Source organism: Lissotriton vulgaris, unplaced genomic scaffold, assembly GCF_964263255.1.
Source record: "Lissotriton vulgaris unplaced genomic scaffold, aLisVul1.2 SCAFFOLD_836, whole genome shotgun sequence".
NCBI classification, from domain to species: domain Eukaryota; kingdom Metazoa; phylum Chordata; class Amphibia; order Caudata; family Salamandridae; genus Lissotriton; species Lissotriton vulgaris.
Genome location: NW_028241934.1, coordinates 497,758 through 521,220, shown reverse-complemented (window position 1 = coordinate 521,220; position 23,463 = coordinate 497,758). Strand labels below are relative to the sequence as shown.

At 47.6% G+C, this 23,463-nt stretch overlaps 1 protein-coding gene across 1 annotated transcript in view; it reads right to left on the bottom strand.

Annotated features, from left to right (window-relative positions):
* Positions 1-23,463, bottom strand: part of LOC147669133 (condensin-2 complex subunit G2-like) — a 399,698-nt gene that overhangs the window by 142,737 nt on the left and 233,498 nt on the right. Inside the window, exon 19 of the mRNA XM_086948201.1 lies at positions 12,034-12,207. Coding sequence (XP_086804327.1) covers positions 12,034-12,207 — 174 coding nt within the window. The remainder of the gene's footprint in view (positions 1-12,033; positions 12,208-23,463) is intronic.

Genomic DNA, 23,463 nt, shown 5'->3' with positions numbered 1-23,463 from the left:
GCATGCAGTGTTGGAAGACCGCAGTCCCAAGCTAAGGGACGAGAATACCTTCTTGCCATAGGCCTCGTACCTCTTGGACTCCTTGTTCGGCAGGGCCGTCGAGAAGGCGGTCTGGGAGTTAGAGCCCTGGATAACCAGACTCTCGGGGTGGGGTGGGTGGACAGGAAACATGGGTCGCCCGGGGCCGGGCGGTGGCGTCTGGCCACGTTCCAATCTACAGGTGAACCTGTAGCGGGCCTGGACCAAGTGCCCAAAAGAACGTCCGTCAAGGCCTCATTAAACGGCAGCAGAGGCTCCATGGAGCATGACTGCAGCTTAAGGACCTCAGTGAGGAGGTTAGTCCTCACGGCCGCGACGGGGAGCTCAAGGCCCAAGGCCTTAGCAGCCCTCATCAACACCACACCATAAGTAGCACCCTCCTCCGAAGCCATGGTAGGAGGAGAGACAAATCCAGTGTCTGGAGAGGTGTCCAGGCCACTGGCCTCCCCAAGGTCTCCTGTCCAGTCCATGTTAGACTGACACTCCCTGGTCAGAGGGTCCTCAGACCCCTCCCAATTCTCCTCTTCCCCCATCTCCTGAGATTCAGGGTCGTAAGTGAATGGGGTCGGTTAATAGAAAGTAATCCCCAAACGGCGTCGAGAGCGGCGCCGATAGGCGTCGTATCGACGTCGGAACCGATTGAGAGGAGGCATCGGGGACGGCGCCGCCCGAGGACGACGCCGGAGGGGACACCACACGGACCGACGCCGGGGGGGTCGTAAGGTCCACCGGTGACGATCCATCGCCCGAGGAGGGTCCAGCGGCACCGGGCCCGAAGGCGCCGACGACGCCGGGGCCGCTGTACCCTGCGGCGCCGGGCCCGAGGGCGCCGGCGGCGTCGAGGCCGAAGCATCCTCCGGCGTCGCGTTCAGCCCAGGGACCGGGGGGTATGGGGCCGAACGCGGCGCCCGCGACTCCCGAGGAGCCGCGTGGGCGGTTTCACCCGAACCCCCGGCCGCATCGCGCGAGCGTCGGGGGGGGGGGGGGGGGGGGGGGGGGGAGTCAGAAGAGCGATGATGTCTCTTCGACTTCTTATGCTTCTTACCTGACGACTTGGACCCGGAGGAGTGGCGCCGACTCCCGGAGCTGTGACGGCTCCGCCCCCGCGACCTGTCCCTCGACCTCCCGTGGGAAAGGGACCGGGACTTCACACGGCGCGCGGCCGACTGGCAGATTTCGAGTCGCCTGCGGGACCGCTCCCGCCTGGCCTTCCTCGAAAGGGCCCGACAGTCTGAGCAGGCCTCGTCGTCATGGTCGACGCCCAAACACATCAGGCACAAGCGGTGGGGATCCGTGACCGACATGGTACGGTCGCACTCGTCTCAATGCTTGAATCCGGGCATCCCTAACGGCACCGTCGGAGTCGTAAAGACTTCGAATGGATCAAAAGATCACAAAAGTTTAGTCAAAAAGTGACTAGGGAACTGCTCTTTCCAGATCTGCGCTGGCTGGCGCAGAAAAAAGAAGAACTGACGTCAGCACGCGGAGGCGGCGTCTAAGTACTCCGACGACGTCATCACGGCGCCTACGACGGACTCGGAGCCGCAGACGACGCCTACCGACGCGCAAGGGTACTGCTACGTAAAACTTTCCGGATCCAGTCGGACGCCCGGGGATATTCTAAGGTAAGGAATCTATCACTAACGTGTCTCTTTCAGATGTAGTAATACAGGGCTAATCAAGTTTAAAGCACATGTTATGTTATGGTAATTTCAATTTATATAGTGCCAAATCACCGACAGGTCTCTTAGCGCTTGCTTTGGGAACCCGTCCTGGCTTTCCCTGCGAGATAGCCCCTACTGGGCACTCCCAAGGTGAAGACCAAGCATCCCATCGCGGTGGGGCCGTAGTGGAGATTAAGCAAGCTATTACCCAGAGTTGCAGAGTGTGAACCCATGATTCGAGTAGGCACCGAGGCGAGAATTATCGAGTCCGGGGACATTTTGAGCTCAAGACCCTGCCGCGTCGGGAATTGAACCCTGGTTCCGGGTCTGACCTCTGCATCAGGGTCTGCCTCCTCTAACCAGTTAGCCACACTTCTCCACTGTAAAATGATGTGGACTGGCAGGTGAGAAAGCTTGCCGTCTTTAACAACTTAAAATGACAGAGTGCAGGGGCTCAGGGACGGATTAGCTTCCTGCCTCCTGTTCTACCCAGAAGCCAACTGGTTCATTTAGATAATAATAGGAGAAACCTCATGCACCAATTGGTGGCATGCTTCTTCATTGGTGTCTCCACCTCCTCCGGGCAAGTCAGTACCACCTGAATAGAATCAACCAAAAGATGGGAGCTCATAAAAGGTATAGTTCTGGACAAATGAAGGAATCCAGGCAAAGTTAAAAATTGATTATTGGTATATTCATGACATCTCCTTTTATTTAACAAGCACCTATCAACCCTACCTCATTCTTTTTCTATTGTGCATGTACTATTTTCTTTCAAAAGTTGGGTGAACGACACCAGGAATGTGGAAGACATTCTTACAGTAGTGCCAGGGTATTCAACTAAAGTGTTTGCTCTAGTGTTACATTTTGTCATCCTCCATCATCAAAGCTCAGATGTGCAGTCACTGTCTAGGCGAACATAGATACCTTCATTATCATTTCTATTTCTGTCAGTAGGGCCTATAAAACACCTGAGGGAGACACTGTTCATCAGATTATATTTTAAGGGTCTTCTAAAGCGTGAGTCTACCTGGTGATCTCCCAGCGCTAAAACGGTCATCATAGGTTACCAGATCGCCACAGAATAGGAATTAGTTACTCTGCAGACAGGTTATCAGAGCCATGCGAAAGAAAAGTTCAAGGGTCACCTGACATAGTTCAGAAGGAAGGGTATTCCATAGTATGGAGGCCAAGTAGGTCACCTAACAGCCTTCCCAAGGAGACCTACAATTCTTGGGAACCTTTAGCAAATATGCTCATGAGGATCTCAGACGTACCAGGAATACAATTCTTGGAGCGGTCTGTGGATTTTGATCTTGTGGATTATGAACTTGAACTTACAATAAACAATTTGGAAGATTACATATTGGAATGTTCTGACTGAACCTCCACGTTCTATGGAGACAGACTAGAGTGGACATTGATAAAGACCTTGAGTGCTCGGAGGGGTCCTTTGTATTGTTGTTTGTACCAGGAATATATGGGGTGGCTAACCGTCTTAGCAATAGGGGGCCTCACTTATGAAGTGATCTGTGCTGATGACATAGGGCCTTGAATTGCACTCACTGCTCCACTTGAAGCCAGTGTAGATCTTTCAGAGCATTTTGGCAGATTGGTACCTTAGGAAGTTCATAAGACTCGATGTGGCGTTCTGGACGATTTGCAGCCTTTTGATCACATATTCAGGCAAGCCAAAATATAAGGTATTACCATAATCCAGGTGTGAAATTATGGACACTCAGCCTTCAACTAAAAAAAAAGGGAGAAGATTGAGAACCTTTCTCAGACTCAAGATACTGAAACAATTGGCAGCAAGTTTTTTAAATTGGTGATTGATTGTGAGACTGGAATCCAGCAACATTCCAAGACACATTTGGTGCTAGGAAACCTATCCAGGCATTCCTCTGACTCAAGGAGTTCAGCAGGGATCCCCTGGGCTGCGCTTAGACTATAGAATAAGATGATGGGGGCGATTTGCTCACCCGTGATTGATTTCTTCAAACACTGCAGCCTCCATCCTTCTATATTAAATTTAGCCATGCCGCAGATTCATTGCGGACCACCGCCTGAGGGGCTGTAATCCGGACTTCACCTCATCCTAGGTTACCCCCCCTTCCCCTGTCCTGAGGAAGACCCGCCTGCAGAGGAATAAATTACCCTCTATGAGCCAGGGTCGAAACGTCAACACACTCTCCCAGTAAGCCTGTACCGGACATCATCCCAGCCCAGCCATTTTCACAGATGAATAATCTCTGTGCGCCATCAGAAAATAATAAATACTTTTAAATGCAAGGGGGACAGGCCTACATGTAAAACTGTTGCCACTGTGAACCACGGCCAGTTTACTAAGAATATTAGAATGTGAAACTGTTAGTTTAGTATATCTTTTGGATTCCCCTCCTTCATATCTGTCCTACTTCACAAGCACTTTCCCCTTTTCACACTCCCTTTGGAGCAACCTTTCTTTAATGGAACATTGAATAAGGTGATCTGTGATAAAAAGATTTGAGAAATAAAACAGACACTATTTGAGCTATACTTTGGGCCTTTGTGTCATTTGAGGATATACATGCTTGAATTGTGAAGGAATTGGTGGTACATTAATGATACAATGTGAAATCTATATGTACCGGATATATTTTTACTTAATAAATGCTTCTCACAACTAAAATGTAACCTTAAGTAGTCTAGGACCATTTTTTTCTATACCAAACATTACCCAGGTCCTTGGACTTTTGTGGGTCACCCCATTATATCATAAAGGATATCCAGGCATTCCGGCTTGAGAGTTGAAACCTTATTGAGAACATTGTCACCCAGTTAACCTTCAGTCCGCAGTTAGCCCATCTAGCTACTTCCTGAAGGGATGGGACCAAACTGAGGTGGTTTGTGCTGGGTCTGGGAAGAATGATATCACTACCTGAGTGCCATCAGCATAAGAGACTAGTGACAACCCATAGGAGCACACACTTTCAGCCAGGGGGTACAATATAAAGATTAAATAGGGTGGGAGTCTAGGAAGACTCCCGAGGCACCCCAGAGCTTAAAGGTAGACTGTCAAAGTAACAATTCAATTCAAAAGTGCTTTATTCGAGTGTATACTCATAAAAGCAAACATACACAAAATATTGACAGTATTAAAATAGAATTAAATCTACAATCAGACTCATTTACAAAGCACTACTAAATACATAGAATACATTTGGTTAGAACAAAGTCTCGCAGTATTTACAAAAAATGTAAAAAGAATTCATAAGAGGTTTGATTTATACGTTAAAAAAAAGAGTATATACAATTTTAAAAAACGAGCGGTGTCAATTTCAGTGGAACATTTTACATACAGAGAATAGTCAATTAACTAGCAGTCTCTGAATATCTATCAAGTTCATTATTATTCTAAAAACTAAAGAAAATTTTATAAAAACAAATTTTACAGGCAGAGAATAGTTAATTGACTAGCAATCTCTGACGGATCGCCCAAGCCCAGCCAATATATTTAGCTGTCGCTATTGATATCCATGTTAATGGGCTTGAGCATATAATGCGTAGAGCAATGGAACTGCAAGTAGTACCAAGGTTCCTACACATAGGAGCTAACCAAACACGTCGAGGGACACAATATGCTTTACAAGCGAACAGAAAATGTCCAAGAGTTTCCTTCCCCGTTCCACAGGCTGGGCAGATGTCACTTCCCCCTGAGCCCCATTTGGCTGTCAATGATCTTATAGGGAGGGCTCCAGCTCTCAGTTGGAATAGGAGCTTCCTGTCTCCTGGTTTAGAAACAATGTCCCAGTATGACTCCAAGACCGGGTACAGTTTTACCTCAAGGAAACCAACCGACAGACCCATTACTCAAATTACTCAAGCTCTTATTAGCAACATGTTCCCAGAACATAATTTTTTAGGGCTGACTTGGTCGGAAATGATGCACCTGTTGGATCAAGCCATATAGAACTTAACCCAAGCTCGTACAGTATTGCCTTAAGTGAATTGAGCCAACTAATTCTATGAAAACAGTCTGCCTTTATGACATCAATAAAACCTTCAGCATAATGCGCAAGCTCGGGGGTAGTCCATAATCTTCGCCAATATAAAATTGGACGTAGTCTGGCTAGATCCTTGATTTGCTTCCTACCAAGCTCATATCTTAAAGGCAGGAGAGGGGTGCTTTTCGGGGTACCAGTGAGTAATCTTAAGAATTTATTCTCAGATCCCTGTAGTGAGTTCAAGTTTTCCAAGCCCCATATCTCCGCACCATAAAGTGCCAACCCTATAGCCTTCGCTTCGTAAACCAATAAAGCTGGCTTAATAGGTTTGGTCAGAGATTTCCTATGTTCCATATAAATGGCACCCGACAATTGCTTATGTCGCAGAGTGGCGATGTTTATATGCTGGCTCCATCGACTGTTATCTGCAATGAGAATTCCTAGATATGTAAATGAGTTTACCACCTCAAGAGGCCGCCCACTCATGATGATGTTGGACTTACAGCTACGATGTGGTTTAAAAGCCATGAGTTTGGTTTTAGTGGCGTTCACCTCTAACCCATGCTCCCCACAGAAATTCTCAAAAATACACAGAGCACGCTGCAAACCACTAGGCGTTTTCGACATAATAAGCATGTCGTCCGCAAACATTAATATAGGGATTTTTATCCCTGAGAGAGATGGAGCATCTACAGGAGCTGTTACTATACGGGAGACAACGCCGTTTATATACAGAGTGAACAAGGTTGGGGCCATTGAACAACCCTGTCGAACCCCCCTTTCAACTGGAAATTCATCTGTGACCATGTCATGCCCTCCCCACTGGATTTTGGCAAAAGTGAGCTCGTGTAATCGCATTACCAAGGTAAATAGTTCCTCAGGGACCCCCAAACTCTGTATAACTTGCCACAGTTTTGCCCGTGGGACCAGGTCGAAGGCAGCCCTCAAATCAACAAATGCTGCATAAAGGCTGCCTCCTCCCAGCACCACAGTCTTCCACTGAAGCAGTTGATAGCGGAACACTTGGTCAACCGTGCTAGTTGCCCTTCTGAATCCTGCTTGGTACAGTGATAAAATATTGTTGTCCTCTGCCCAATCTAGGAGCCTATTTACCACCACACGGCCGACTATTTTTTGTACAGTGTCGATAAGGCTTATTGGCCTATAATTACCCGGCTGTGCACGGTCTCCCTTTTTAAACACAGGGATAATCACTGCACCTCTCCAAGAGGCAGGGACATCAGCACCATTGGCAATAAAATTAATAAGCATATAGATGTATTTACACCACCGCTCTTTGTCATTTAAAAAGATATCTGCAGGAACGCCATCTGATCCTGGTGCGCGTCCTCTGTGCACAGCGTTTATGGCAGTCAAAACCTCTTTATCATTAAAAAGATTACCATGGGAAAAAGACATATTAATACTGTCCTCCCCTCTAATCTGTGTATTGAGAGCATACTGCGAGCTAAAAAATTCTACCCAAGCTTCCTGAGGTACGTTATTATTAGGGGATTCCTCTACTCGCTCGCTACCCCATTTAACGATGTTCCAAAACGCTCTGGAATCCTTTCTATCACTTGCTTTTTTCAATTTACACCAGTGTAGCTCATCCCAGTCTCTTTTAGCTTTCACTATGCAGGTTTTATAATTCTTTCTGGATAGACGAGTGTTTTCGGCCACCCTCATTTTAATTGCCTGCCCTAGAGCCAGACGTGCAGCCCTACATTCAGCATTGTACCATTTAGCATCTTTACTAGCTCTAGCCCCATTTCGCCTAACAGGTTTCAAGAAATGTTTTTTAATCTTGGCGAACAGGGTATCATGTATGTTAACCACTTCCTTCAGGCCAGAGGGGAAAACACCAATTGATTCCAAAGCAGCTATGGCTTGGTCAGTTTCATAATTAATATTATCAATAGCCTGTTGATTGGTCACAATACTGGCCCATTTAAGCCTACGCATGTTATTTTCTGGGATAAGACAGGGCGGATCAGGAGTATTTAAAGAAGTAGGATTTGTCCCAACCGCCCACCATTTGTGCTCCACACATAAAGGATTGTGGTCTCTCTCAGGTCTCATAACGACCTCCATACCACGGACAGATGACCACAGCAATAAGCTGCAAATAACATAATCTATCCTACTTTTATGTCTTCCATTATCAAAGGTCATGGAGCCTTTTCTATCCAAAGCTGTACGTCCGTTCAAAGCTCTCAGACCTTTTTCTAAGCACAGTGCATTCAGATCTATAATTTCCTCAGTCCAACGGGTAACTGGCTTCAAATCTAACGCAGGAATGCCCCATAGGGAGTCCTCTTCTGCTCCAATAGAGACCTCACCTAAGACCACGGGCTCAAACGTCCTATTAAAATCGCCTGCTATCACCACCTTATTATCTGGGGAAAATTTATCAAGGAGGTTTTCCAATGCGATGAAAACATCAGATCTAACACCCTTAACATTCCTAGCATATATATTATATATATCTAGTGACCCTGTTTCATCACTGGTTACCCTGACTAACTGAATGTCGTTATGACTAGTCTCAATATTTGTTATTTTAAGTTTGAGGGTTTGTCGGACCCAGATTGTAAGACCCCCCATTGGCCTCCCTTTCGGGCCCTTTACTGCTGGCACAGAAAAATTTAAATATCCTAGCGCAAATACAGGTTCACATGCCCACGTCTCTTGAAACATACACACATCATATAAGTTAACAAAGCCAAGCCAGTCCCCACAATCTAGTTTGGAGCATAGCCCAGCCAAGTTCCAAGAGATAAGATTCCCCACCCCGGTTGGACAATCAAGTTGAGCATCAGGAGTTGGAGTCAAAGAAGAGGACACTCCCGTCCCTGGTACTGCTGAACTTGCCTGCGCTAGAGTGCTTGTAGGATTCAAATGGACAACCTCATTACCTTTAAGGACAATCAGGGAGCATATTCTCTGGGCTTTTACATCTGATGGTACTGTACAGTTATCCCCTTGAAGTCAATCACAGTTGTTCAAATTGGAGAGGGCTGAAAACCTATTCTCAAGATTTATTCCCCACACAGAGGATTTAGCAACATTCTTCCCCTTTGCAGAGACCACGTTCCATTTTGTTCTTAATGTACACCGATTAGAAACCCCCCCTTTCCGGTAGTAAAAAAAGTCTAGGGTAAGCGGGACAATATCAGTGGACCTTCGCTGTGGAGGTAGGAGATTGGGCAAGATGTTAACACCTCAGGGTCTGAAAAATTCAAAACAACACAGTCCCCCCTGAATCTTTTTGGGCAGCTACCTATCCACTCCACCCTCCTAGCCATAACTAGTTCCTTTGCCAGTTGTTGCTTACCCCAGGGGGTTATTACCATGTTGTTGGTTAGCCAGTATAAGGCTTTAGACAGCAATGAAGATGTAGTTTTGTCCTGTCCTGGTTCCAGTTTAGGAACGTTAGCTAGAACAAGGACTAAGGGGGAAGTTTCAACTATAAGCTCAACCGAGCCTTTCGCATGTGCCTGCTCTGGAAGTACAACAGGAGGGACAACAACCCCTTGTACACCCTCCCCTGAAACTACTTGTGAAGCCACAGGGTGATTAGACAAGGGGAGTGCTCCTCCCTCACCCCCTCCCTCAGGGCTTGATGTTCCATTCTTTGACTCAATCTTATTTATCATTTCAGCAGGCAGTTTTTCTACTTCCGCCAGAGTTTTGCTCAAAAGACCCCCTAATCGTTTAACTTCGTTAGTAAGCTTATCTATCTTTCCCACCAGTGGCTTTACAATTCCCTGGATCTTAGTATCTATCATGGCCAGCAACTTCCCAAACTGCTCATTGGTTAAAGACACACCAACTGCGTCAAGTAACCCTTCATCCTCCACCACAATATTACTTGGTGGGGATGCAGGCTTCTTACGACTTGAGCGGAGCCCTCCCCGCTTTTGTTGACCCTTTTTTGCTCCTCTAGTAGTGCGTGGCGCAGGTACTGGGGTAGGTGTTTTTACCTCCTGGGGGTGTAGTTCAGCCTCGTTTTCACTATCACTAACCTAAAGTACACAGTTAGTCTGGTCCAGGAGAGCATTGTCGTCAAATTCAGGTAATACAACCGGAAGACTACTGTTAGCTAGGTTCGGGGATTGAACAGAGTCAGGTGCGGACAAGATTGATGTAGGAGATTTAGGAGAAGCACCCAGCCCAAGTGAGGATCTCCTCTCACTATTAATTTTGGCAACTACCTGCACTAAGTAGTTGTCCATGGTGTTTTTTACCGGGGAAAGTTTTTTGCTAGGCATAGCCCACCAATAAGACAGAAAACAGAACCCTCCCCGAAACACAATATAAATACGCTGAAAGTGTGTACCTCAGTCTCTCTAATCGGATTAGGCACAGAGCATTGAAAAGCAATGCCTAATAATGTCCTGGATCCTCCTCTAGCAATGGAACAGTCTCACCTGAAAAAGAAAAGAGCAGAGTAACTTGCCCAGCCCAGTCTCTGCCTGTCTCGGACTGTCTTAGACTGTCCGCCCTTAGTCCGGGCTTCGTCCGGCGCGTCCCGCGCGCGTCCTCGCGGGGCGAGGGCCCTGCCGGTGCTTTATGCGCCTCCTGGCGCGCTGTTTGCAGGCGTCGTCACAGTGCCCCTAAGGATGCTGGGGGATGTGGTCCGGCTGGCGGAGCCAAGCCCGGCCGGTTGCTGGTGTTGTGATGGCGGAGCCAAGCCCGGCCGCAGAGGAGGAAGGTCAGGAACCTCGGGTAGGGCAGCGAGCGTTGAACAAAAGAAAAACTAAATAGGGTGGGAGTCTGGGAAGACTCCCGAGGCACCCCACAGCTTAAAGGTAGACTGTCAAAGTAACAGGATTGACCTAACACCTGAAACGTACTATTCTCCAATAAGCGGGAGAGCCATTTCAATGCTTAGCCAACTATACCCACATTTGATATTCGCCAGATAAGTGTGGCGAGATCTACCACATCGAAGGCAGCACTAAGATCAAAATGGATAATGCCCGTGAACCACCTCGATCCAACAGTCTTCTTAGTTCCTCGGCCACTGTGCTCTGAACCCTATTTGAGACCCTAAGATTTACTGGGGCCTCAAGACACCTACACTCTATAAGCGTGTCATTCCTCACATTGAGGTGGGATGGGTTCTCCTAATCATGCAAAACCCTAAAGCAAATTAAACCATGAAATGCAAATAGAGTGGGCTCTCCACATTTAGGTATTTATATTTGTTAATTTAATAGTGACCACCAGAGGCTAAATCAGATTTAAACCTCTTTGTGGACAGTACCAGGAGTTGAAAGGTTTAGGAGTAAATCCTGCAATGCATGGCCACTCTACTGAACTCTCAATGTTTTTATCAAACAGTTTACAAAGAAAAAGCCTGTCTTTTGCTCATCCTCATAGAAACATCACCACCTAGAAAAACTTCCCCTCCATAGCACCGGCATAGGGTGAATAGTGGCCAGGGGTTCAAACGTTTATGCTCCAGTGTAAAAAGAACTACATCTATAATCTCAAAAAAAGTGTGGTCTCCTACTGTGAGATGGACATACTCAAGCCTTTCACAGTAATACAAAGTAAGACTGTGGGATAATAAATCTGTTCAAACAAGGAGTACACATAAAAATGATGCTCGTACCATGCTACAAAGGACATATGCACAGAATACTTGATAAGTCCAATCCCACGTCCACAGCCTCTTTGATGATGAATATCAAAAAATCGTTTTTTCACCATGCCGCTTTAAGCTGTTTTATCTTCTGTTTTTCAGATTGCGTTTTTTAGATATCAAAAGGGCCACTTCTGAATAATAGGCTATAAATAGATCTGCACTATCTCTTGGAAGGTAAATATGTAGTTTGGTTTTAACATTGAGAGGCATATATGAATACACCAGAAACAACACGCTCATTTAAACAGCAAAATTTACATCTCTATAGAGCATGTCAAACTACTCTGATTTGCCTTTACCTTTTACAAAAATAAAAAGTTGTAGGTTAGTGTAATTAAATCTATTTAATGTGGCTACACATCATGAACTGGTTTCAGCCACAATGGCTAGCAAAATCAAATTCTACTGCAAACACAATGCGAGGCACCAATACAAGAATGTTCAGCTCAAGGTCCAGATAAGGGGGAATATTTATCTTGGAATTTGAAGTTACATTATAAACTAAAATTGGTAATGTCCGAGTTTATTCCGAAGTGCTGTTCAAAATTATTTATTAAGCAAGCATATTTCTGGACTACCAAAAGTCATCTGATGCTCATAATATCAAAACTAATTTATAATTTTCATAACATAAGGGCCTTGATGAATTCACTTTTGGTACGGTCATTCATATAATAACCAAAATTACCTTCATTGATCCAAGGGCCTTCAAAAGGTGGTTCAACTTCTTCTGTGAGCTCGACAACAGGCACTCCCGATTCATGGTGTGCGTCATCATGTATTCAACATAATCGAGAGCCAATTCAGGCTTTGCCTCCTTGGTGTCCTCAATGCGAACACGCCTCGTGGTATCGCTTTTATTCTGTTAACAACAAAAGTAATTTCAGTTAGGAGAGCGTAAAAAAAAACACAAGTGTCCTTATATAATCAAACTATTCACTGTTCAGTGACACAAAAGTCTTTTTAAATTACTTTGATTTCAACATGGCTCGTGAATAGGAGGAACTACTCATACTTTTCACCCTAAACAGGAGAACAATGTATTTGCACAAGTTAGGTGCCACCAACACACTGATCTGGGCCATGGAAAGCAAGCATTTTGTTGAGGAAGAATGTAACAGAGACAATTACAGTAATGTAGGGATTGGGAGTATAGCTTAGCTCTGTCACACAAAGGACTATAGTTGCTACAGGGGCTTGATATTCAAAGGTAATTTAACCTTTCTCTAGCCACTGCTCTCGAATGATAACTTGAATGGCGACAGGAACTAGGAGTGTTGGGTGCAGGATTTCAGATGGTTAGAGCTTAACCTCACTCCACTGAAAAGTACCCTTTCCAGGCCTATTTCCTCCCTGCTCTTCCCCTTCACAAGTTCTGAACTAAAATTAGAGAAAATTAAATCCCATTAAACCCCTTGCATAGCTATATGCCACCATTACATCTCAAGAGAATTATTTCAACCATGGTCATTACACACATTTTGGCCATCACCTCCACCTGCCACTTCTGAGGTTGTGCATATTTACTGTTCTTACTTCAGCCCTAGTATTTTCAACAATACAGCTTTGGCTTGGTCATTGTGATGCTCACAGAGGAACTCATGGCGAGCCAATGTAATGGGCATTTTAAGTATTGGTAGTCAAAGTAATGTCTGGATAACCAGGGCTTTAAGTGGGATGAAAAAAACGGGGGCCTCTCAAATGGGTGTGGCCAGGGCAATTAGGGGCGTGGCTTTAAAACACTTGCTAAAAATCTGTGTTTAGCATAGTGTGCCGCCCGACTTGTATTTTGGTGTTTCTGTCATTGCATCCAGATATTTGAGACAAGTAACATCATACCTACAAAAAGTAAGGACTATTGGCTTTGTCAATGGTTATTAGTTGCATGAGATCAATAAGCTGCAACTATGGCTTGTTACATATAATATTGAAAAAGCTTTCAATTAAAGCCCTGGTGACCCTACCACAATGTTGCTGCTCTTGCGTTGTCAGAAAGAGAAGGGAAATCCAGAAAGAAAATGACTCTCATTAAAGGATTTCCCTTCCCCCCACAACGCTCACCTGGCATTCCGTCATGCTGTAACTTCTCCACTAGTGAGAAGTGAGCAGTGTGGGCAGCGCACATCGATGTGCTAGCTGGCTCGAAACGGGTCTCTATCTGGCTCTATTGCGCCCTGGCACTTTTGTCCTGACTGCAGTGACAGCAAACTGCTGTCACTGCAGTCCGGTAAAAACAAGCATTTGCAATGCAATAGGTCTCGCATTAGGAAAGTTTGAGCTATTGGTATTGTGTATGACAAATTTTTTATTTATGTTTTGATTTTTGAAAATAGCTAAATTAATAGCTTTGTCATTTACAATGCCAATAGTTATAACTTTCGCAAATGTGACACCTATAGCATTTGTAATGCAATATGTGTTGTATTTACGTGACTTACATGTATTGATATTACAAATGACAATGGTTTAATTTTTTTAATAATGAATACTTAAATAAAAGTTATTGTAATTTATAATGGCAATAGCTTAAAGTTTTGTAAATAACTTTTGTGAAGATTATTTTCAGTGTATTTTATTGTGACGAAAATCCAAGAACAGAAGTGAAATATTAACATATTTTTGTTACATTTGTAATAAAGATAGAAACATTGAGAGAACATATTTGAACCAGATGTTGTTGATTGGTTGCATAGATTGATGCTGTGGTGGCGCTGAGTGATGTGATCGCGAACGAGTGATGCTGTGGCATTCAGTGTTGCTGTGGTAGCGCATAGTAATGTTGTGGTGCCCCTGAGTGATGCTGTGGTGGTGCGGAGTGATGCTGTATGCTAGGTTTTGTTTTGCTATCCTATGCTATGTTTTGCTATCCTATGCTTTGAATTGTTATGCTATGAGGGGGTGTGAGGGTGAGGGGGTGTGAGGGTGAGGGGGTGTGAGGGTGAGGGGGTGTGAGGGTGAGGGGGTGTGAGGGTGAGGGGGTGTGAGGGGGTGTGAGGGTGAGGGGGTGTGAGGGTGAGGGGGTGTGAGGGTGAGGTGGTGTGAGGGTGAGGTGGTGTGAGGGTGAGGGGGTGTGAGGGTGAGGGGGTGTGAGGGTGAGGGGGTGTGAGGGTGAGGGGGTGTGAGGGTGTGAGGGTGGGTGAGGGGTGAGGGGGTGTGAGGGTGAGGGGGTGTGTGAGGGTGAGGGGGTGTGAGGAGGTGAGGGCGATGGGGGTGAGGGCGACGGGGGTGAGGGCGACGGGGGTGAGGGCGACGGGGGTGAGGGCGACGGGGTGAGGGCGACGGGGTGAGGGCGACGGGGTGAGGGCGACGGGGTGAGGGCGACGGGGGTGAGGGTGACTGGGTGAGGGTGACGGGGTGAGGGTGACGGGGTGAGGGTGACGGGGTGAGGGTGACGGGGTGAGGGTGACGGGGTGAGGGTGACGGGGTGAGGGTGACGGGGTGAGGGTGACGGGGTGAGCGGGGTGAGCGTGACAGGTGTGAGGGTGACAGGTGTGAGGGTGTGTAAGGGTGTGTGAGGGTGTGTGAGGGGGTGAGGGGGGAGAGGGTGAGGGGGGAGAGGGTGTGTGGGGGTGTGGGTGTGCGAGGGTGAGGGTGAGGGTGGTGAGGGTGAAATGGGGTGGTGAGGGTGAGAGGGGGTGTGAGGGTGAGAGGGGGTGTGAGGGTGAGAGGGGGTGTCGGGGTGTGGGGGTGAGAGGGTGTGTGGGGGTGAGAGGGTGTGTGGGGGTGAGAGGGTGTGAGGGTGCTTTGTTTAGTTTTAACTAATCAGTCACGGATCATTAAAGCAGATTTTGACCACATTTTATACTGCTTTCACCTTACTTTTACAGTTTTAAGTATTTATGAATCTGAGGCGAAAATACCAGCTTTGTGTGATTTTCTTCATTTTCGTACCAGACTGCATATTAAAAAAACGGCAATGTCAATTAAAAAAAGGCCAGGTGGCAAACATAGCCAGATCAAGAGTTGTGACCTCTGGGACCCTTTATTTCAACTAGCTCGCCTAGCGAAAATGTAGTGATTCTAGTTTTCAGCTGTTTGTTATAATATGAGCATTAAAAAACAATTTATCAAAAAAGTATCTACAAATGAGCCCAATTATGTACTGTAAATATTTGCCTGTATTTCTCGTCAGTCACTGTCATTTCCCCGCGTCAGTACGTCACTGGCGCCTTGAATGAGAACAACAACTTGGAGAAACTGTAACCCAAAAAAGAGGAGACAAGGCGCTTTGCAATGCTGTGAACTTTTCAAAGTACGTTCTAATTTTAATGATATCACCACACACAACATATACACTAGGCATCATTAAACTGAAAGAAACCTAGAGGGTGTTCGTGCTATGCTGTTTTAACTTAACTACTTTTCCAGCTAAACTTCCGAGCTAATTCTTCACAAACAGCATAAGTCTAAAATATACTGGCGTTTAACACTTTGAATCGCTGACACGGCACAGCGCCTGAATAGGAGCCCACACTGAAAAGCCCAGTGAAACACTGCAGCACTAAACTCGTGAAGCTGAGTTAGTGTGTTAAGAGAAGAAACAATGCGGCCAGATCACTCCCACTTAAGCAACCCTGGACCTCACAGAAATGCCAAGTACGCGCAAAGAGCCCCGGATGGATATCCAATCTGACAAAAGCCTGCTTCTTTATTTACTCTGGGTTTCCTCAATGGACAGGAGCAGCTGTAATTAGCCTGCTGGCAGGGCCCGCGTGCGCCCCAGGAGCTGCAGGGTATTAGCAATGACTAATTTAAGTAACTGAGTAGGCGAAAGCCTTGCTCCCCCCCCAACCCCCCAGCTCCCCCAGAATGCTCTGTGTTAGAATGCAGTTGACCTCGTTCACAGGTCTACAAGTTCCCAAAAGATTGCTGGGGTCCGGGGCGGGGGTGGTACTGGGAGAGACGTGTGTCATTGGCAAGCAGCTTGGGGCTAATTTGACCAATTAGAGAGACAATTTGATCCCACTGACACCTTTCTCTCTCACGCGGTATCACAGCGTTATTTTGTTTAAAAAGGGCGGGGGAGATGGGGGGCATTTGAACAGCCTCCTTCCTAGTCCACTTCATTAAACCACAACAGACAGTAGGCCCACACTGGTGCGGCTGTCACAGCAGTGAACGAAGCGGAGATTAATACCGAGCAAAGTTCACAACTGCCATTTTCCAACGTAGTATTGTGAGCGAGTATTCTGGTCAGTGCTAGCAGTATGTTTTCAAAGAACAGACACTCGGGTCTTTGGAGGTGTTGGTGCACATGGTGATGCGCAAAGATATTGAAAACAAGTTTACGGTTGTACCAACAACCGTCAAATTCTCCTATGGAGATAGAAGAAAAGGTAGCACTTACTTTTCTTTTAAACTTTATTTCTGTGTTCCAACCCGCTGCCTGTAAGGAACAAGAGAGGGGAGCTCTACTTCGATAGGCAGGAGCCTGCGAAGTTCCGGGAGACTTTTGTGTTATCTCCTTTGGAAAGATCTACCTTTGAAAAACAAGCATATGGTGATGGGGTGTGAGGCCGGCCGAGCGCACGCTGGGGGAGCCTTTGAAGTCATGGGGAGGGAAGCCTGTGGGAGGCTGATGCAGGGGGGATTAGAAATGCGAGTCACGGCCTGTTGGAAACCTGTTTCTGAGTCACAAAGGGGACTCAGAAAGCAAGTGAGTCTTCGGTGCACGTAAAAATAAGTAAATAAATAGGCGCTGTGTCTGTTTGCGTGCTCGGCTATGAATTAAGGGCTTGTGGGCGGGCGTGATGCATTTTCCACAAACGTACATGCACAAGTCAGGCTAGTGGTGGCATCTGCTTGCATGAGTGGCCATATGTCAACAAGTCTGCTGGCAGGGGGAGGAAGGGTGACAAGACTGAATAATTATGGGAGGAGAGATGCTGGCCTGAGGCAGAGCGCACCATATGGAGAGGGAGGGGGTGGGCCGAGTGCAGGAGAAATGCTGCTGGCAGGGGGAAGGCTCGGGCAAGCTCGTGCTGCCTCGGGGTTTTCCTGTTGTATGCTGCTCACCCTTATCTTTGTCATTATTTGGGGAAGGCTTTTGTCAGCATGCTCTGTCTTTTCAGCAAATAGAGAACTTTCTCTTATATTTGTTACTTAATTTTTCAGACGTGTCCATGCCTAGTGTATCAGCTTTGGCTGCTTGCCCCTAACTCACGTGAACCTTACTGTAGTATCTATCGTGGGTTTGACATTGGGAAGACTTTATTGTTCCTTGGGCTGGAGCAGTTCCCTTTATATCGCATTTCATGTTTTTAACTGAGCCGAGACTTGACCGCACGTTTGTCTCCTACAAGACAGAATAGTTATTCCCGTGTTGATCGGCTGAGGGTCGTCCGGGGCCCATCGTTGCTTCTTTGAAACTGGGAGACGTTCGTTAAACTCTGATTTGTGCTGATCTGTGACATGAGATTTCAGACAGATGTGCGAAGTGCAGCCCGGCGTCAAAAAAGGAGGCCTGCCGCGGTTTCTTTAGTTTCTGTGGCAGAGTATGACTAGTTTTAAGTGTAGAGGTTTTGGGGCTGCCTCTAGGTTCCGCATCTGAACCACCCTTCGCGTTCCTAGCCTCCTAGGTTGTCCCTGGTTTCCGGGGCTCGCAGTCGCTTCCGGTGCTGACTGTCTCTGGTTTACTGGCTGCCTGCGGTTTCCGGCTCTGCCAGTGGTTTCTGGACACAGATCCTATTTCTCACGCGGTGTGTGATTTATTAAGCCGCATCGTCGTCGTCCTTAGACTACTGACGCCCCATGGTGGTGATTGAGAGCATCTCCAACTGCAGAGATGAAGCTCTACATTGATTTAATAGTTAGCATACTAATATCATTAACAGAAATTACATCGTGTGACCTTTCGTTGATCTTGGTTTTACAATAAATCTCACGACAGAATTAGATCATAGGATGTATTACCCCTGTGAAGTCACCGTTAATATTATTCACCAAAAAAGAGACCAAAGTGTTTAGCAAGAAAAAAAAATGTGAAAGATTTTTATTTTTAAGTTTACAAATTGCGCTAAATTGTGTATTTTGGATCACTAATTTCATGTAAAGTTGCTGAAAACTCTAAGGTCTAGGTCTGCTGGCAGGGGTAGGAAGGGTGACGAGACTGAATAATTATGGGAGGAGAGATGCTATACTAATTAAAGCAGGGGATGGGGGAGCGGATCCTTTGAAGCACGGCCTCGCGGCCGTCAAAGAAGTAAACAGCAGGGATGTAATTAGGGGGGAGGAGCCTGTGCCAGGGCTCAAAACAGAGCCCGATAGAGACCCGTTTCGAGGCCCCCTTTAAAAAACTGCCTGTGCTCAGACCCCATGAGACCCGGCCCACTTAAAGCCCTGTGGATAACATTTAAATAAGCTGTTTTCGGAGACTGCAGAACGTAACCTTAAGTTATAATGAGAAGCATTTTTTTTATATTTACATTTATTTTATTTATAATGTGCAACAAACATCGAACCAAACATAGCTCCCAGATGTCGACAAACATATAATTTAATTACAGAAAAACATATCAGCGAAAAATAACTTCAAAACACTATGGGATGGGGGCGTGGCCAAGTGGTCCAACACGGTGGACACACTTTCGATCAACTCAGTCAGCCCGACACAAAATCCGGCTGAAAATGTGATAGTGGCTGCCATACTCCTGTGAATCGTTCCTGCAGGTGCGGCTGATGCGACGGTGCACACATCGGTGCACAAATCTGTGCTTGGTGAGGCACACTGCGGTGGTCAGGGACTTGGCGCGGTGTCGGAGGCGGCGCTCTGCGGCCTGGGTGTAGCTGAGGGGGCACGCGCACGCCAGAGGACAACGACTGTGGCTCGTGGCTGAGCAGCGTGTGACCTACAAGCCAAGGAGCAGCAGTGCCGGGCCAGGGGCTGGAAAACCCAGTGTGGCAGGTGTCTTTAACCAGAGACAAGAGAAGTCCCCGGAAAGGAGCCGCAGGCCCGCAGCAACCAGGCAGGAGGGCCTGGGACCGATTGGTGCATCCGGCTGCGGCGGGGTCCAAGGCCTTGCGGTGAGTGGGTCCTGCCAGCTGGGGATCTGCCCTGAGCCGAATGAGCAGCTGTGTCGGCTATGCTTGTACTGGGCGTGTCCGACTGGTGGTCCAGGATAGACTCCGGCAAAACCCCAGGGCGGGCAGTTGCTGTGCCGCCGGAGGCTGCTGCGTCCGGCATTAGAGGAGCTGGAGGGCCCGTGAGGTGCATTGTATGTGCCCCCCCATGTGTGCAAAGGGGCCTCTTCTGGTGCCGGATACCTGTTGCCCTAGCCTTCCTTCGGCTCGATGGTGCGCGAGGGACATACTCGCATTACTGGGAGCCGGGACCAACCTATATAGAACAGCTGCAACAAGTGGTGAGCCCATAACGTGAGGATTCTCTATGCAGACTCTAGCTGTGCATGCCCATACGGCCGTGAGAGGCGTGGCGGCGTGTTGTGGGTCCCCTCCTTCCGAGTGAGTATTGGGCTGCTATCAGTACCCCCTGCTGATATACTGTTCTTCTGAGTGGTGCTGCGGTGTTGAAGGGGCACCCAATAGGGGTTGGGGGCGCTGTCCTGCACTCACAGAAGCGGCCAGAGGCAGAAACTAGGATCTCGGCGGTAGAGGATTCAGTCTCTGTACTGCAGACCAAGGTCTCCTCCTTGGAGAAACTTACCAAACAATGGCCTGAAAAGGGCGGGCCAGCAGAAATAATTTCTGCAGCATGGGCTTCCATGAGCACTACGAAGGTAAAGATACCGAAAAGTTCATATCGGAGAGGCTCACTTTTTGGATACCAGGGGACGCCCTTTCCCGCTGCTTCATTGTGGAACGCGCGTAATGAGACCTGCTGCAGCGCCCGTCACGGGGGACGTGACCTCAACCCATAATTGCACGTATTTTAAACTACCATGATCGCGGCTCAGTCCTTCAACACACCAGGATAAAGGGGGGACCTCTTCTATGACTCACATAGAATCATGACATTCCCAGACTATACGAGAATGGACTTGCAGCGGCAGAAATCCTTCCAGGCTGCCAAGGCACGACTACAAGAACTGAAAATTGTATATTCGCTCCAGTTCCCTGCTCTCTTGCTAATTTAATACAATTTGCGTACTATGTTTTTTGATACACCGGAAGCAGTCTTTCATTGCACAGACGAACAGATACGAACCAAGCCTCACACCCCTCCTCGCCATGATCCAGACTAGTCATCCAATGAATCCCGTTGCCTGCAAACACAGCAAGCGGGAAACAGCGCCACCGCTCCAGGGCCACATGGTACTCAAAGATACGGGACGATGAACCATGAAACACGCCGGCGGTGTGCGCCTCAACGGCAGCATACATGAATCGTTATGTTGGCCATAGGGGACTGACCTGAAGTACAATTACTGGGATCTATGCAGTCTACTGTTTAGTTGATAGCGGGCTGGAACACCAGAATCTTCTTCCTTTCTTTTAAGTTGCCATTATGGCTTTCGGGTGTTCGGGAATCCATTGAAGGTATACACCGTCAATCCTTCGTTGGTGTTTGTATGATTGTTTGGTTACTGTTTTTACCCAGTGCTTAGATACTGTAATGCTAGATAGGTGTCCTACTGTGGGACTGCATCCATGTAACCACCTATTACATGTCAATGCCATCTCAAACAAATGAGGCCTTGCAGGGTCAACTGCGTATCATGAGTAGGAATGTAGTACTGTTGCAGGAGTTGCACCTTATGTGCACTAAAACACCCTGCCTAGCCTGATATGGCTATGACCGAGTCTTTCTTGCAGGATTTACACAGGGCTCTAAGGGAGTGGCCCTTCTGATACATCGTCAAGTTCCATTCACATCCTCGCGCCACTGGATTGACCCACATGGGAGATTTGTTATTGTCCAAGGGACTATCTATGGAGTTCAAATAGTAATAGGTAATGTCTATGCCTCCCCCCTCCACTGTCTCAAACCTTCATTGATTGTTTAATGGACGTATGGGGGGAAACTCCCAGAATGCCTAGCGATTATGGGTGGCGACTGGAACAACGAAATGCCTGTCAAAGCTACATTCCCTTGCAAATATTGTGGGCTGGGTCGATACATGGAGAATGCTTAACCCCTACAACACAGGCTGTACATATTACTCCGCAGCTTACAATGCCTTCTCACAACTTGACTACCTATTTATTCCAGAGTACTATCTCCAGAGAGTAGTTGAGGCCTCAATTATGCCCCAGGGGCTATCCGCACATTCCCCGATTGTGATAACACTCACTCGGCCCACATCGATGCCCATTTAGATGGAGACTCTCCTCCTGGCATATACAAAATTAGAAATATAGGGCTCATATGCATAAGGCAGTAATAGAATATGTTACCCTCAATGCGGACTCCATCTCCTCTCCGGAAACACTGTGGGAAGCCATGAAAACCCATAATACGTGGGATATACATGAGCTATACCACAGCAGAACGAAAACTCCAGATGTGTAAACTTACACACTTAGAAACCCAAGTAATGATGCTAGAAAGATGCAGCCAAGACAGCGTCGCACACATAGCCCGTAGGAAACTACGCCTAACCCAACTACAGTATCAGAGTTACTTAATGGACGAGTCCAACGCGCTTGGCTGGCATCCCAGAGCACAATATAGTAGTGGGGTGACAAATCTAGTAAATTACTCTCCTGATATGTAGGCAGGCTGCAAAGTCCACCCCTCTCCCTCCTATTTGTGACACACCCTAGCCAACTCTTTCAGACCCAACAGCAATCGCAAGTAGCTTCGCACATTTTTATAGGGAACTCTACAGACCTAGAGGCCCCACATGTCTCATTAATAGAGAGTTTTCTGGACGATATACCACCATAAATATCCTTGAGAATACAGAGGAATCCTTAGATGCGCTCATTACACTTGAAGAATTAACAACTGCTATGTCTGAGCTGCGGACAGTCCCGGCCCCCGGCCCCAATGGCTCCCCTAGAGAGTTGTACAAAGCAGTTTTTAACCCCGTTAGGCCCACATCTCCTCAACATAATTCAGGAGCCAACAGACAGCGCGGTTACCAACAGACTGGCGACACGCCAAAATAGTGGTGTTTTCTAAGCCGGGTAGACCACCCGAACAACACACTTCATACCGCCCGATATCTCTTTTAAACTCGGAAGAGAAAATCCTTGCAAAAAATCTTGCAAATAGTCTGCTACCATACATGTCAGAAATTGTCCAATCAATCAATCATAGACATTTATAGAGCGCTCTACTTACCCGGAGGGTCTCCCGGGGGTGGGGGGGGGGGGGGGGGGGGGGGGGAGGGGGGGGGGGTTGCTGCTACTGCCCGAACAGCCAGGTCTTGAGCTTCTTCCTGAAGGCGAGGTGGTCTTGGGTCAGGCGCAGGTCGGGAGGGAGGGAGTTCCAGGTCTTGGCGGCCAGGTAGGAGAAGGACCTTCCTCCTGTTGTCGTTCTTCGGATGCGGGGGACGGCGGCGAGGGCGTGACTGGCTGATCGGAGGTGTTGTTTGGGAGCCTAGAAGTTGATGCGGTTGTTGAGGTAGCTCGGGCCTTGATCGTGTAGGGCTTTGTGTGCGTGGGTGAGGAGACGGAAGGTGATTCTCTTGTTGACCGGGAGCCAGTGCAGGTCTCTTAGGTGTCCGGAGATGTGGCTGTGTCGTGGGATGTCGAGGATGAGTCTGGCTGAGGCGTTCTGGATCCGTTGGAGTCTCTTCTGGAGCTTGGTGGTGGTTCCGGCGTAGAGGGCGTTGCCGTAGTCCAGTCGGCTGGTGACGAGAGCCTGGGTGACAGTCTTCCTGGTCTCGGTGGGGATCCACCGGAAGATTTTCCGTAGCATGCGCAGGATGTTGAAGCACGACGAGGAGACTGCGTTGACTTGCTTGGTCATGGAGAGGGAGGAGTCCAGGATGAAGCCCAGGTTGCGTGCGTGGTCTGTCGGTTTGGATGCAGTTCCCAGGGCGGGAGGCCACCAGGGGTCGTCCCAGGCGGAGGGCGAGGATCCCAGGATGAGGACTTCCGTCTTGTCCGAGTTCAGCTTCAGGCGGCTGGTCGACATCCACTCGGCTACTTCTTTCATTCCTTCGTGAAGGTTGGCTCTGGCGGCGGCGGGGTCGTTGGTAAGGGAGAGGAT